We start from the raw sequence: 16,170 nt of genomic DNA, 5'->3' as shown, positions 1-16,170 counted from the left end.
ACTCTCACCCTCCACACACAAATGTTGCCACTGTGCTGCTTGTAGCCTGCATTCCAAAAGCACCAACACCCCAATTCTTGTGGCTCAGATAAAACCTGCTGCTTGACTTTGTTATATGTTTCCTGAAGCCCCTTCCGTATGAACAGACACAGCTACTTTCCAGCGTCTGTAGACAAATGCCAGTTCTCTACCTGTGCTACACACACACTGACACCATATTATACATGGCTGCTGCAGAATACAATCAAGAAATAAAATCTGCTATTTTTGTATTTGATGCAACCTGTTGCCCCTCATTTGCACTGATCGCTTTTCTTCTCTTTGCTGTTGCAGGACCGGGGGAGGGGGGGAGTTTAAAATCCCTCTGCAGCAGAAAGGGGTTACACTAGTAGGAGGATTGATACTGGCCCTGACCCAGTGTGAATCCCAGGCACCTAGTGGTCCCAGATGGAGTAGCAGGATCCAGATGAGCACTGTGATACACACATCAGGTCCACAGTTGCTTCTATATTAACATCTCCCTTGCAGGATCAAGGCAATTCACTATAGAAGATAGCTGGGGTTCACAAAGTATTATTAACACTCACTATTCATTTGGTCCTTAACATTTTGTCTTACTCATTATTCTTTTGTTTTATAAAAGCATTTGTCAGCTACCTTTCAAAAGATCAAGGCCGCTTACATAAAATGAAAACAAACAAAAAACTGCGCTATTAGAAAAAAAAGTAAACCCCCCAGAATGTGGTCCTCCCTCAAGGGTAATTAAAAGCATTCACTTTTCACTGAGTGGCATGATGATGTCTGAATGACAACTGATATCTGGAATGGGCAAAAGAACTTAAGCCCTTAAATCCATTGATTTCAATGGGTCTACTCTGAGTTATGACTTAGCAAGTTACTATATTTGCTTCCTATAGACAGATCCAAATGTTCCATTATTCCCACTTTTCACTGTAGGTAATGTTCACAATCTACTCACTCATCATCCTCTCGGGGTCTCTTTAGCGGCTTATAGTCTTCTTTGTAGTAGCCATCGTCATCCATTTCTTCCTTAATACGAGGTGGGCTAGAGAGAAAAGGAAATGAGTTATTTAGTCAAGAACATGACTACTAAGCTTCGGCTTGTAGCCTGACTTCACCTACCACTTCAACCCACGCGAGGAGAACTCTCTCATTATCCCTGCCATATTTAGAGTTGAACAGGATGTGTAACTTTCATATAGTTTCAGCTAAACTGAAAATGTAACACCATATTGCAGGGCTGGTGGGGTTCTGCCCCACCAAACCCCTCCAGATATTGGTGTCAGCAAAAAAGAAAATTAAAATAAACATGCTGGAAAGTAGATCCCAACACCCTGGTGGGGATACAAATAACTCCCCGCTTCTTAGCTGATCTGTGTATGGTTTCCTCCAAACTCTCCCCCATGACACCCTACTAGGTTTCTATATTCCTCCAGCTGTACCATTTTGGGAAGCTCTGATTTAAATTAAGGCTGCACAGAAAAATGAGAAAAAAATCCTACAACAATGGGACAATGGATTACAAACCCTGAACACAAACTTGTAGATGTTAGCAAGTATTAAGTGTTAAAGATGTGTCAGATTCAAACTACTTGATTGTTTTTTAGTTACAACAATTCAAGTTTTAAAATTGTTTTAATAAATCTACTCTCCCCGAAATATCCACACACTGGATATTGGGATATTCCGTAATATAAATTACTAGTTCTATTTTGTTTTACCTACAGGTATGCATGGCATTTTTGTACGGTGTGTGTGTGTGGGGGGGGGGGTATTCATATTTAAAGAGAATCTGTGGCTTGCCCTTCCAGTGAAAACCATGGTGGGTCAAAGCATATAAAACGATGTAACAAAAAGTGGCTGTGTTCAAACATCACATTGACCCAGACTTCCTACCTTATCATGGTTTATCAGGAATGAGTAGCATGCTAATGCACGCTGCCTGATCTCACAGCTGGAAAAACTCAGCAGCGCTGGCAAATATACCTCTACAGCTACTGGGAACAAATGCATGCTGCTAAAGGAGCCATTTTGATGGAAGTCACTTTACAAAGCTACTCAGGAGACCACATTTCAGCCACTGAAAGCTAATTTATTGAGCTGACTCTAAAAATACTTTTTTTCCAAAGGCAAAAATTCTGCAGCTATTTCGCACTGAAGATTGTGTTCTGTGGAATACAAAAGATCTTAGAGCTGCAGTCTGCTTGGATGTTTCAGTGCAGTGCAAACTCCACAAAACCCAAAACACTGCAGGCAATGAGGTCACCTTCTGCAGTGCCATCTCTCTTCTAAAAAGATGTAGCCTGATCTGCTTTCCACTTCAAATATCTAACACTGATAAGATCAGCTGGTAATACAAGACAGCAGAGTAAAATACTTGTACAAGGAATGCTAGTATTTAAAAGTACAAAGGCTCTGCAGATTTTAAAGGCTGTGTTTTAAATCAATCCACCATCGTGCCTCAAAATGCAGGAGATTGCTGGAAACAGGCTGCATGATAGTGGAAAAGTCTGGTGTCAGTTCCACGAGGTATTTATGCTGAGCATAACTGCTGCTGGCTTTTTGACAAGCGGGTTTTACATTCTTAAGATTGCAGTTCCTAGAAATACCAAGAGGGGTCCTTGCTTTCTTCTACTAAGAATCAAGCAGTTTATATATGCTTGAATACTGTTTTAGAAACAGTGCACAGGAGGAACAACTTTAGTTTGACCCTAAATTCCCAGTTCTTCTACCGAGCGTTTGATATTGATAGGGAACAACTTTAAAAGTCTATGTTATTTTAGAGTCTTTATCAGGGCCAAGAAGGTTCTATGTCTACATTGGATTAAAAAAGAGAAGTGCATAAGAGAATCCTTTACATTCTTATTCCTGTCCATATAGCTGGACTGGTTTTTAACACAAAAAAGCTTCCCCATCTTTGGTTTTAGGTTTTCTTTATGCCAACAGAAAAGAGGATCCCAGAAGTCTCAGGGATCCCACTGAGAGAAATTCCACTCATCTTCTGGGTAACAGTCTTCTTCACACAAGGCTCCCAGCTGCATACCTGGAGAAGCCATTTTCTTTTTCCTTCTTTATTTTCACTTCACCAGATGATTTACTCTGAAAACAGAAGTGAGAGCTGGTTAGTAAGCTATAAAAAGCACTGTCATATCTTCCCTGTTCATTCAAATGTAACTGACAAAAGACCCTTGTACCAGGAGCAAGTGCACCTCCAGCTATTCCTCAGAAACGCTCTCAGCATTATTGGATCTGGTCAATCCCCAATACGTGCTTTGTCCTGCTGTTTTCCTATCTATCTAGATGTTCTCCCGAAGTTTTTCCTTTTGTCTGGCCACAACTGTAGAATTTGCTACCAACTCCTTGGCTTATTTAGACAAGGCTTCTGCTTGTACTGTTACACTGCATAATTATGCACTTTGCCCAGACATGAACAGATGGGTAAGAAAATTATCAAGGTACTGTCTGTCCCTCTTCTGTCTGTCAAGGCTGGGCTAAGGTGTGCACCTGCATCGGTGCAATGTTTGTAATATCCTGCATCAAGTTACCTACAGAATCCCTCCTCATGTAGAACACGTGTGCTGAAGTTCGGCCTGTAGCTGCTATGAAGTTTAACATGACTTTTATTATGACAAGTTTACAACAGCCATTTAAACAGACGCACAGTGATGTCATCTAACACCTAATGCCACGGCTCTTATAGCCTTGAGTTTCTGTTGAAACTGTACGTGGGATTTGACTAGCAAAACAGCTTAAAAATGTCAAAAATGTGAAGCTGCTTGTGTCTTTATCCACAACAAAAGCCCAGTCCAAAGCAGTGCCATTCAGCCCCATCAGCATCCTGTACCTTTTCTTCCTTTCGTTTCTCCTTGTCTCTATCTTTGTGTTTGTCTTTGTGTTTGTCGTGTTTCTCTGAACTGCCATCTTTGTGTTTGGTTTTCTCCTTTTCTTTGTGTTTCTTCTCCGAGGAATCTTTGTGCTCACTGGAAGATACAAGAGTCAGTTGGGACAGGATCGGTAGAAACGACCAAGCGGATTGACACGCCAAGCCCTAGAAAGTTCTCTATTAATATGAAGAATCACACAACTGTAGCAATAAGGAACATAGTAAAGTCAAGATGCCTCGGGGACACCACAGACTAATGCATTTTCGCCTGAAGGAATTTCAACAATATATGTGCACTGTTCAGTACACCTTAAGCCTAGTACAGTGGTGCCTCGCAAGACGAAATTAATTCGTTCCGCAAGTCTCTTCGTCTTGCGAGTTTTTCGTCTTGCGATGCACGGTTTCCCATAGGAATGCATTGAAAATCAATTAATGCGTTCCTATGGAAACCGCCTTCAGACCAGGTCCGGGGACAGTCTGTCCCCCTACCTCTTCTGAAGGCTGGGGGGGGGGGGACAAGGGCTTTTCTTCCCACCCCCAGCATTTTAAAAAACCCTGGGACAGCGGAGACTTCTCCGCTGTCCCGGGGCGATCTTAAAATGCTGGCGGGCGGCATTTTAAAATCGCCCCGGGACAGCGGAGGACTTCTCCGCTGGCCGGGGCGATTTAAAAGCCCCTGGGAAGGCAGGCAGGGGGGACAAAGACTTTTGCCCCCCGCCAGCCTTCAGAAAAGCCGTCCGGGACAGCGGAGAAACGCGCTGCGTTTCTCCGCTCTCCCGGGAAGGCAGGCAGGGGGGAACAAAGACTTTTGCCCCCCGCCGGCCTTCAGAAGGTGTTCCCTCCCCGCCGCCCGGCTTCGGAGCATCGTTCCGAAGCCGGGCGGCGGGGGTGTTCCCGCCCCGCCGCCCGGCTTCGGAGGAGCCTTCCGAAGCCCGGCGGCGGCGGGAGGAGGTGTTCCCGCCCCGCCGCCAGGCTTCGGAGGAGGTCCGAGGACAGTGGGGAAGACGCGCTGCGCTTCCCCGCTGTCCCGGAGATTTCCCTATGGGCTGTCGTCTTGCGAAGCAAGCCCATAGGGAAATTCGTTTTGCGAAGCGCCTCCAAAACGGAAAACCCTTTCGTCTAGCGGGTTTTCCGTCTTGCGAGGCGTTCGTCTTGCGGGGCACCACTGTACTAACATCTTGGCATTTATGCTTTTAACAGCAGACATTAACTGGAACCTTCAGTGGATTTGTCCCCCTACTGAGACGGGGTAAAAAGAAGACAAACCCTGTAGTTATAACACCAAACATCATATTTATGGCTCATATTGGTATTGATAAATTTATTAGATGAGAGAAACAGAGGCACACGGCATTTAAGCAATGGGCTGTGGTTCACTCAATTCAGTCACTAGAAGAGCCAGAAACTGAGTTCAGGAGTTCTTTCATGTCTAGTTACATGCTCCTCCTGTTAGTGCATTTTAGAAACCAATGATACTTGTGCCATATGACCTTCGCCAAGCCTCACTTCTTCCCTCTCCCCACCAGTGGCCTGTTTCACTTATGAGGGAGAGAACAAATGGAACGTATATTAAGGCTAAAAAAAATGATGGGTTTTCATTACATCAGAAAGAAAATGGTATGTCTCTACAGTCATACCTCGGGATAAATACGCTTCAGGATGAGCGTTTTTGGGTTGCGCTCCGCGGCGACCCGGAAGTAACGGAGCGCATTACTTCCGAGTTTCGCCGCTCGCGCAGACGGTCAAAATGACGTCACGCGCATGTGTGGAAGCGGTGAAACGCGACCCGCACAGACACGTCTTATGTTCTGTTCGGGATGCGAATGGGGCTCCGGAACGGATCCCGTTCGCATCCTGAGGTACCACTGTAATTCTATTCTAATGCCAAACTCAAAACAAAACCCAGTCTCTTTAGAAAGTGGACCACAATAATCAGAATCAAACTTGTAGATTACAGAGATGAATTGTTGAAAAACCTTTGAAGATGTGGTATATCCTGCTAGGGAAAGATTTAAGGCTCATGTGTGATTACATTATATCCAGGCACATGATAAAGAAAGCAGCTCTTAGAGAACTCCAACATTGCATTTTGAGAAGTCAACTGCAGCCTTCTCCTATTACACTCATTAGGTTTCCTTACTTCATTATCCTGACCCTCTTGCCCCTCAATGACTCTGCAAGCTAAGTACTCTGGATTCCCCTTTCATTCCTCCCACTTGCTAGTGCCACTCTATTTCTTATGGTTTGATTCTCAGCTCCCACAAGCCCTTCCAATGTGACTTACTGCTTCTTGAATCTGGAAAATTCTCCGTCCCTAATGTAGAGACACATACCACAATAAAGTCAAATAAGCAACTATATTTATTACATTTTTATTCTGCCCATATCCTAATAATATTTTTAATGTACTTTTTCTTGGTTTTAATGAATGTATGGTATAGTTTGTTTTTTGTAAAGTTGATTTAAGTTGCCTGCGACAAGAAAAAGTATCTAATAAACTTAAATAACAACAACAATATAGAACAAGTGTCTCCCCATATTTCAGCTCACTACCACTCTGAAAAGGTTAGACTAAGCGATAGTGATCTCCTCTGGTCATCAAATTAACTTCATGACCAAGTGGGGATTCGAACCTGGGTCTCCCCAGGTCTGGTTAAACACTATATAACACCAGCCTTCAATGTCATATACCTTCTCCAAATGCCCATAAAACATTTAGTCCTTTTAAAAATGGGATGCAATTTTTGAGTCACTTCATCATTTAAGTATTTAAGGCAAGAACCACTACATATAAAGAAATCATATTTACCAAATACAAAAAGATGGAATTTCTAATACAATCTTCTGTTCCCCACAGTGACCAACCTTTTTTGGTCCACATAATTTATTTCAACAATCCAACTTTCATAAAATGGAAAGCCCACTTGTTACAACATCTAACAAACTTAAACTGGCTAACAGTATTTTTATTTCACTTTTGTTTTATGCAGTTGTGATCCCCCCCCCTTCATGAAAATGATGCTGAAAAGGTTAAGTTACATAACTTCATATCTAATAATCAGGTCTGACTTTTGCTGTCTGTTTGCCTGTTGCAAAGCAAGCAGATGCTGAATTAGGAATGCCTAAATGTCATCCGCTCCTTGCTTGGAGGACAGAGAATATACTTCTTTCTACCCATTCATGGTTTATTGTCTTGAGAAACTTGGGTTCCCAACCTCTATCACTTCAAAAGAGAAAATAGGAAAGAGAAAAAGAAAAAGGGGAAATGTACAGGTGCTGTAAAGAATTAAGAGAGGATCAATACTGGCCTGGCTAAGTATGCTAGGTTATTAACCAATGTTAAGCCAGAGTTGTATGATGTAGTTTGGGTACAACAGGGAATAGGTTTAATGAAGTCAGGATTGTTGCACCGAACAGAGTGTTTGATAGTGAAAAGGGAAGAGACCTCTTAAAACCATGGTTTATAAAACAATGGATAATCATCAAACATTGGCCACTATGATGCAGGTTAATTGCTACTATGATGTGCTCCAACAGACATGGACACCAGCAAAAAGTAACAGTTTTTAATTGCAGGAACACAACAAATTTTTAGCCAGCTTTTAGTCATGGCACATTAAAGATTCTTCATATTTTTCTACTGCAAAAACATCCTCTGATCTTTTTTTCATTACTTCTACAACTGACACGAATTCTTGTCACCTGCAGCACTACAATCAGTTTCCCTACTTCAGTCACAAACACATGCACCCCACAGCTATACAAATTGACAAGTAAAAAAGACAGACACAGTAAGAACTTTCCTGGTAACAAATACCTATTTAGAGAACATACACATATGAAATGTCACCACAAGCAAACTTCTCAACAGGGAAAAAAAAGAGAGATTTAATTTGCATGACAGCAGAAAATAGGAAAAAACCACCAACAAATGGTATGTATCTCTGAAGAAAAAAACTCACAGACCAGTACAGCCTCTAATAAATGAAGGTAAGCAAATGTGTCATTTAACTTAATATCGTTTTGTAATCAGACAAGAACTATTTGGAGCACCTCACATCAAGACACAAGCCCTCATTTTAAATGCCTGTTTGTTATGAATAAGATTGGTAAACTAGCTTATGTGCCAAAATAAAAAATAAAAATAAAAATAAAAAGATTGCCATCCTGTGAAAGAGAGGACATAATTTCCCCCATTTGACAGGTGGGAAATGGATGATATGGGGATGGCAACCTGGATCATACGTCAGCCTGAGATCAGGCAATACAATCGACTCAAATCTACACTGCAGTCCAGTCCTTACTTTAAAAAGCATGTTCAGCATGTGCAAACAATCTCCTGCTGGCACAGACAAAAACTGTTCACCTAACAACTAATAAGGTGGTGTTTTGCTGCCTGAGGCAAAAAGCCGCCGTTCTACATACAGAAGCCAAGGAGATTGGCAGCTGGATCTATCAGTGGTAATAGGCCAGTGTCTTCCATGGCTCTTGAGGGCACCATGCTAATTGAGAGGATTCAGGACAGGCTGTTGGCACAAACAGCTCTATCCTCCAATACAGGGGAATGTTGTCCCCCAGCATCTACCACCCGAAGCAGCAACCCCACTCTGCCTAAGGGTAGGGCCAGCCCTGGCTCTCCTGCGCAAGCTCTGGAATTCCTTCTTCCACCAAGGTTCAGAACAAGTAAGAAAGCTTGCAGGGCAAGTTACCGTACAAAATGTTACTTTGGCCTTTTCCAAGAAGAGAACACTGCAGCTGCATTCATTGCTTAATTCTCAACCTGGCCAACAGGCACAGACTACCATTTCGGAAAGCTTACCTTCTCAAGTAGGCAAAGCAACTGGCCCTAGTGCAGGCTTCCTCAAACTCGGCCCTCCAGATGTTTTTGGCCTACAACTCCCACGATTCCTAGCTAGCAGGACCAGTAGTCAGGGATGATGGGAATTGTAGTCCCAAAACATCTGGAGGGCAGAGGTTGAGGAAGCCTGCCCTAGTGTAACACAGTTATCTTCCCAGATGTAGGACAGCAGTGTGTTGCAGCTACTTTTACTCCTCAGCCTGGGGCAGGATGATAATGAATGGTTAGTTGCTTACTGACAGCCTCTCCTTCAGCTAGATCATAGTAAAGGACACTCTGCTCCCTTCAAACATCAGTTCACAGCTTGCCACCGAAAGCTGCATTACATAGCTTCCCCTCTGAATCATGAAGGATGGATCACGTCTATGCACAAATCAGGTTTAGAGACTGTTGCATGAATCAGTCTTCACTCATAGCTGAGCTGGGATCACAACTTTTATTATTTTATATTTATATCCCACCTTTCCTCCAAGTTGTTCAAGGCAGCATACCTGGCCTTCCCTCCTTCATTTTATCCTTGAAACAACTCTGTAAGAATGACCTGGTTTTTAAGTGTTGCCTACAGAATTCTTATTCCGACAGAGTGCATAAGACTGAAAACTGGAGGTGGTTCTTTTTGCGGGGGAGGCAAAAACTCTGTGGTCCACCAAAGTGGAGGACTCAGATTCAGCACAGGAATCTGAAAGGTTCTTTTGGCCAATTATGTGTGGAGAAGCATGGTAGAGCTAGAAAACGATATTTTTGCTACTATGAAGTGATTTACTCAGTGTTTGCATCTGTTTCTGCTCCATGTTCCTTGTTTTCATAAAAGCTTTTGATTTGATTCACAGGAAGCAAAGTATTTTGATGATTTATTCTGAGATGTACTTAAAAAAAACCCTCTGCAAAAAGCACTTTATTTTATTAGTAGATTGATGCACAGCTATTCCTTCAGGAAGTGTTTCCTTCAAGTAGGCATCACTGTACTCTCTGGAAATTGCTCACAACATTAATGGCATTGCTAGAGTTAAGACGTAGCCTCTTGTTTGGAGATGAACTAAACAAAAAAAAGACTGCACTGAATATGACATAACAAGCCACTCTGAGCCTAATCCTTGTGGCACTTATGTATTGTACTGATTCAAATAAATACATTTATTTCTTATTTATTATCTTGAACCAGCACAGGACTTTCAGCAAGCTATGTAAAGAACCATATAGACTGTAATAAACCAAAACTCATTACAATAGTTACAGGCCCTAGATAAAATACCAGCTAAAATTCTTTCTCCAAGTTAACACCACCACCAGCACTCCAATGAGCTGAATTACATTACAGGATGTGGTTGGCGTTGTGGTCTAAACCACTGAGCCTCCTGGGCTTGCCGATCAGAAGGTCGGCGGTTCAAATCCTGTGGAGTGAGCTCCTGTTGCTCTGCCCCAGCTCCTGCCAACCTAGTAGTTCGAAAGCACACCAATGCAAGTAGATAAATAGGCACCACTGGGGCGGGAAGGTAAATGGCTTTTCCATGCACTCTGGTTTCCATCACGGTGTTCTGTTGCACCAGAAGTGGTTCACTCATGCTGGCCACATGACCTGGAAAGCTGTCTGTGGACAAACACCGGCTTCTTTGGCCTGAAAGCAAGATGAGCACCGCACACCACAGTCACCTCTGACTGGACTTAACTATCCAGGGGTCCTTTACCTTTTTACCTACAGGTAACTCTCAACTTACACATATTGTACTTATGCTTTGTGCAGTGGTGTGTGTAAGTGTGTGTGTGTGATAAATAAATAAATAAATAAATAAATAAATAAATAAATGGAAAGCAGAGGAAACCCACCATTCCCTCTGCTCCCTATTTATTTATTCTTCCCTGGCCACCTGTGCACAGCTACAATTGCAGGCTTACAAGAGCCCTTGCACCGCCTTCACAAAGAAGAGTAAGCAGCCCTCTACCTCACAGGAGGGGGTTGTTCCCGGCTTCATACGTTTCTGTGTTTATGCGTGGACTCCCAGAACTGAAATCTCGAGGAAGATGTGAGTTACCTGAATATTATGTCCTGCAACTTTATACTCTCTACTAAGAAGCCCTACATTTTTGCTACATTTACTTTGTACACCAGCATGCTTTCCAAGTTGCCTCTGGGTTGAAAGATATTGGATGTTGGATCCAATATGTTGGATTTAAAAGCATGAAGATTAATCCAGAAACAATAATAAATTCAAGTAAACTTGAATGTAGGCTGGGCTCCTTTGGGAGGAAGGTTGCAGTATAATTGTAATAAATAAATTTTGCTCCCTTAATGGAATAACTTTATAAGTATGATAACAGCTATAGTACCAAGGCAACCCCCACCCCACCAAAACTTCAATATGGCTAGCCCAAACACTCTGGTTTGCCCCTGATCATCTCTTACACGTCACCTTATGGAGGCCTAAACCATTCTACAGGAATTAGGCCCGTCCCTTTGGCCAGTTTTTCCACTTCCTGGATCCTATTAAATGTAATTCAGCAACCTGCCTCCCTAACATGGGTGTATGCTACAGAGTTCTATGTAAGCAGAGACACTGCTTGAGCACTGGAAGATTTGCTGCCGAGCCAAGTTTGAGGTTTTACTATTAGTATATAAAGCCTTTTATTTATACAGGTTCTAGTAATTCAACTCCTGACATACGAGTTCTGGTCTCTCTCTCTCTCTCCCTAGTGCAGGACTGAGCACAGGTATATTTATGAGATGAAACATGGGAGGCATGTGATTTCAAAACACAAAAGGAGTAAGAATGGAAAAAGTGACAGAATTTCTTCATTGATTTACCATATTCCTGTTATACAAAGTGGGGAATGTGCACCTCCCCTACTTGCCCTCTCAGCATGCCTGTCCCACCTCCTCAGACATCAGCAGACAACTTCTAAATATGGTACATGAATTCAACCCTAAAGCACGTGGGCCAATATTGCAAGAGCAATATCCTAGAAAAAATTCTGAATTAAATGCATGATCCAAGTTATGTAGTCAGTTCACGTTGAGCCCCCATATAGACGATCTGCGGCATAAGAGGCAGGATACACTCATATACTTAATCCCCTCCACACACAGGGGAATCATCTCAGTATACACTTCCTGATCTGGCACATGAAGTGCTTCAAATTGCAAATATTATGTTCTCAATGAATCTATTATAATTGAATCATGCCCATTACACAGTGCTTGCTTGGATGGGACAAGGCAATTTATTGTGTCTACTCAGAAGTAAGTACTACTGAATTGAATAAGGTAAAGGGGCACAGCGTGCCTTCTAGAAAGAGCCAAAGTATTGTGTTAGTCAGTGCAGGAAATCATCATGAATAGGTAGCCAGATAAGGAATATAAGGTGATTGGTATATAAATATGTTCATTTAAAAAGCCTCTAAGGTTTAGGAAACAGTAAAATATGAATACAATTACTAAGCAATCATACTTGAAAAGCTCTACATACCATAATTAATTTGTCTGCATATAACTTCTAACCAAGAGCTCCTCACACAATTCATTGAATGGACACAAGTAAACAAGTGCATGATGAATAAGGTGCTACAGCCTGTGTCACTGTCTACCCTTTATCCACTGTGTTCTCACTAATAATAATAATAATGGCTGAGTTTTTTGCTCCCCTTCTAAGGTATATATATTATCTTTTGGAATGCTGCAATGTGATTGAGATTACAGACAAGAAACACATCAGAGTAATGAGCTAAAAGCCAGGCAGGTTTTGCATTATGCCATGCAAAAAGTCCCTTTCTAAAAGGCTGTAAACACTACAATGTGGGTGGAGGAGAGAAGGGAGTTTCACAACAATTTAACAACATTTGGAAGCACAAGGTGAAATACCACCCCCATTCCCTGCAAAGTGTGTTAACTAGCATTGCCGGGATTTAAGCAACCAGTAAAGTGTGCAACAGCTTAGCCAAGACATTTAGAGCCTCTGCCTCCAAGGTCTATGAATGTTGTAAGTTTTGGAGTTATGTTGGCTCAGAAATATCTCCCATCTATCACAAATTGGAAAATGAAATGGTTTATTAAAATGTATTCAAGTTTAGAAAAAAGCACAAAAGGGATTGAGGTCTTAAACTTGTTAAAAGGTTAAATTTGTGTAACTGTTTAGGTACAAAATAAGACTATGTGAATGAAGGGGGGGGGGAGTCATATATACCATAGAATGGCAGCCCCATAATTTGATATCTGGAAGCTATTCACAGGTTTTAACCTCAGTAACATTAACTTACATGTAACTTGGTTAACCCCCAAACAGTAAAAAAAAAAGCTGTCTTGAATTTACCATTTCAAGTGTCACTTTATGACTCAGGAAGATTATTAAAACAAGAGTTCCAATAAGAATGGCCACCAATTTATGTGGAGACCTTTGAAGTAGGGAAAGGAAGCCAGTACCAAAGCACTGCTATGCCTATCAAGAGCAAGCACTATTGGCTTTAATTTGTGGTGAACTAGCCTGCATCTCCTGCAAAGTTAAAGAGTATGTGAACAAAAGTGACTAAAGCAGGCTTCTTGCCTTGCAAATACTTAGGCCAGCCAATGTACTTATTGGCATAGTAGACACGATACTATCTGATCAACAGCAGCTTGACTGGGCTAGCCAATCTCTGAGATTCCATCATGTCCACATCTCCCCCAACTATGGCTGGAAACAGCTGAGAAGTATGCCAATAGCCCAATCAGATGGGATCACATGAAGCAAGTGCAATGCGTGCTACCTCCCCACTAGCCAGCTGACAAGCACTCTGACTGTAATCTTGCAACCCCGTTCACATGTTTCCAGGCCTAGTTTGCATGTCAGGACAACAAACCTGCTGACAACAACCAGGAATCTCACCTGTTACTGTGCTTGGATTTCTCTCGATCTTTCTCTTTGTCCTTCTTGTGCTCTTTGTGTCTGTGTTCCCGGTCTTTGTGTTTATCTTTATGCTTGTGAGAATCTGAAAGCAAGAGAACAGAGAAACGACTTAGGAAATCGCTGAGAAGCTATGACAATTTCAAGTAAGCAGTTTTGTATTGGCTGCCACGAATATGCAACCTAAACATCCCAGTTGCAGTGATGTACATCACTTCACTATATGTATGAAATTGGCATCAATTATCAGGCAAACCCATGTGCATCCTCTACTGCTGAGGTCCTCAACATTTGGTGGGGCAATGGGCCTTTTTAAAATAGTTTTTAATGCTGTAACCTGCCCTGGGACTTTTTGGTGAAGGGCAGGAAATGAAATGAAATGAAATAAATAAATAGTCTGAGGACCTCACCCTATATGACTGTTTCTCTCTGCTTCTCTCTGAAAATAAGCCCAAATATATTGTTATTATGTTCCCTGACATTTTACAGATGGGCACCTCTCCTCTCCTGGGATAGGTAGGTTAGTATTTCTGATGCATGGAAAGTGAGAAAAAAGTGCAGGGGGAAAAGGTTTAAATGAAGTGTGCAGGTTCATCATATACCAACCTGTGGAAAAAACTAGCAAAGGATCACCACAGTACAGTGGACGCTCAGGTTGCGAACGTGATCCGTGCGGGAGGCACATTCGCAACCCACAGCGTTCACAACCCACAGCGCCACGTCTGCGCATGTGTCGAAACCCGGAAGTAACCTGTTCTGGTACTTCTGGGTTCGGCACGGTCCACAACCCAAAAACACGCAACCTGAAGTGTCTGTAACCCAAGGTAGGCCTGTACTCAGGACTTCCCTGCTCAAATAGATAAACCATATTGCCCCCAAGCGTAAAACCTTGCAAATATTAAAGATGTTTTGGTGTCCTGTTCTCTTCCACATGACATTTAAAATAATTGGTCCTCCTTCCCTCCCACACATACAAACAAACAAACAAACAAACAAACACAAACACACAGCACCGCACAACAGATTATGTATTCTCTGCTTACTGTACAAGAAAAGTATTGTCTTTTTCTAGCTCACACAGATATACATGCAGCTAAAACAATTAATTTTTAATTTGGGGGAAAGACGAAATTTAGAGGGGTCTTTGGGATGCATAAATAAATAATAAATAAATAAATAAATAAATAAATAAATAAATAAATAAATAAATAAATTCTTGGGTGTTCATATGTAACCTATGTGCTACAGGTTACCAACTTCTTATAGAAAAAGCAGAAAGGGCCACTAGTAAAACTGGCACAGAAGGAAAAATGTCTAGACTGGAAGCACTCCTAACTGGAAGTTAGCTCCTGAATCTAACCAATTATTTGATCAGCTGCCTTTTACACATTGGATACTCAATATCAAATTAACAAACAGTTCAGTGGAGATTTTGATTGGAACATTTGATTTAAATTACCTAGAAATTCTACTCATTAAGCAACTTTCTAAATGCAAGCAGCTTTATTTCTCCTAATAAATGTTTCCTCCACAGCTGTTTGGAAAGCATCTCAATTTACTGGATCAACAAGTGATGCAGTGACTATTTCCTAATGCCACTGAGGACCCGCTAAAGGGAAGGTCCTCAAAATATTCCCATCTAGACCTGGTTCACGTTATAGGCAAGCCAAGTTCACCTATGGTCTGTTTGCTTACAAAGTATGCCTAGATACGTTTCCTTAACAATTTGGTTGGTAATTCCACCCTTATAGAGTTTTAATGTACAAGCAGTAGGAAAACAAAACAAATTTTGGAGAAACAAGTCATGGTTTGATGGACTGTGGGAAAACCTGTACTTAACTTGTGGTTTAACAAACCATGGCTGAGCATTATGTGCATACAGGGTTTTTCTTAAAATCAGCAGCCATGATATTCAGAGGTGAAGTACGGGAATAGAGGACTTTGCATATTGTACAGTTGTCCCTTCTGTTTTTCTAGTGTTGTTCTTTTCAGCTTCACCCTACTTTGTCCCAGTTCTCACAACAAAAAGCAGTAAACAAAAATGAAATGTTTGTGACATTTGACTAGGCTTAAGCTAAGGTCTCATAGTTACTGGACAGACTAAAATTGTTAATTTTGGATCAAGTGAATACTAAATGCTTTCTTCACAGATGGAATATAACACAAAGTAGATAACCTTTCTTGGCCTTAGGGCCACATTTAATCTTGGCTAACACATCAAGTGCTACATACCAGAGGCGGGTGAAAGTGGGTTTGGCCACTGTGAAAGCCTTGTGACTATGCATGATTTCAAAGCTGCAATTGTAATAGAGTAGCCTTTCAAAACACCATAATTCTACAGGCAAAAACAGACAAACTACTTTGGCTTAAAAGACATCAGATTATCTTGGTTCACCGTAGCACAAAGTTATACAAACAGGTTCCATCAGGAAGGAAAACTAGATTATAACAGTTACTAAAGATCTTTAAAGCAACTTGCTTCAGTGAAAGCGATTATCTGGGAGCTTAACTGTAGAGCCAGCAATAAACTGTGTTTA

General features: G+C 41.6%; 1 protein-coding gene across 1 annotated transcript in view; it reads right to left on the bottom strand.

Annotated features, from left to right (window-relative positions):
- Positions 1 to 16,170, bottom strand: part of TOP1 (DNA topoisomerase I) — a 74,655-nt gene that overhangs the window by 26,103 nt on the left and 32,382 nt on the right. Inside the window, exons 3-6 of the mRNA XM_028734997.2 lie at positions 13,616 to 13,718; positions 3,866 to 4,001; positions 3,065 to 3,120; positions 980 to 1,066 (exon numbers count right to left, since the gene is read on the bottom strand). Coding sequence (XP_028590830.1) covers positions 980 to 1,066; positions 3,065 to 3,120; positions 3,866 to 4,001; positions 13,616 to 13,718 — 382 coding nt within the window. The remainder of the gene's footprint in view (positions 1 to 979; positions 1,067 to 3,064; positions 3,121 to 3,865; positions 4,002 to 13,615; positions 13,719 to 16,170) is intronic.

Source organism: Podarcis muralis, chromosome 5 (genome assembly GCF_964188315.1).
Source record: "Podarcis muralis chromosome 5, rPodMur119.hap1.1, whole genome shotgun sequence".
Taxonomy (NCBI): domain Eukaryota; kingdom Metazoa; phylum Chordata; class Lepidosauria; order Squamata; family Lacertidae; genus Podarcis; species Podarcis muralis.
The sequence above is the reverse complement of the archived record's forward strand: the minus strand, read 5'-3'. Positions and strand labels throughout refer to the sequence as shown.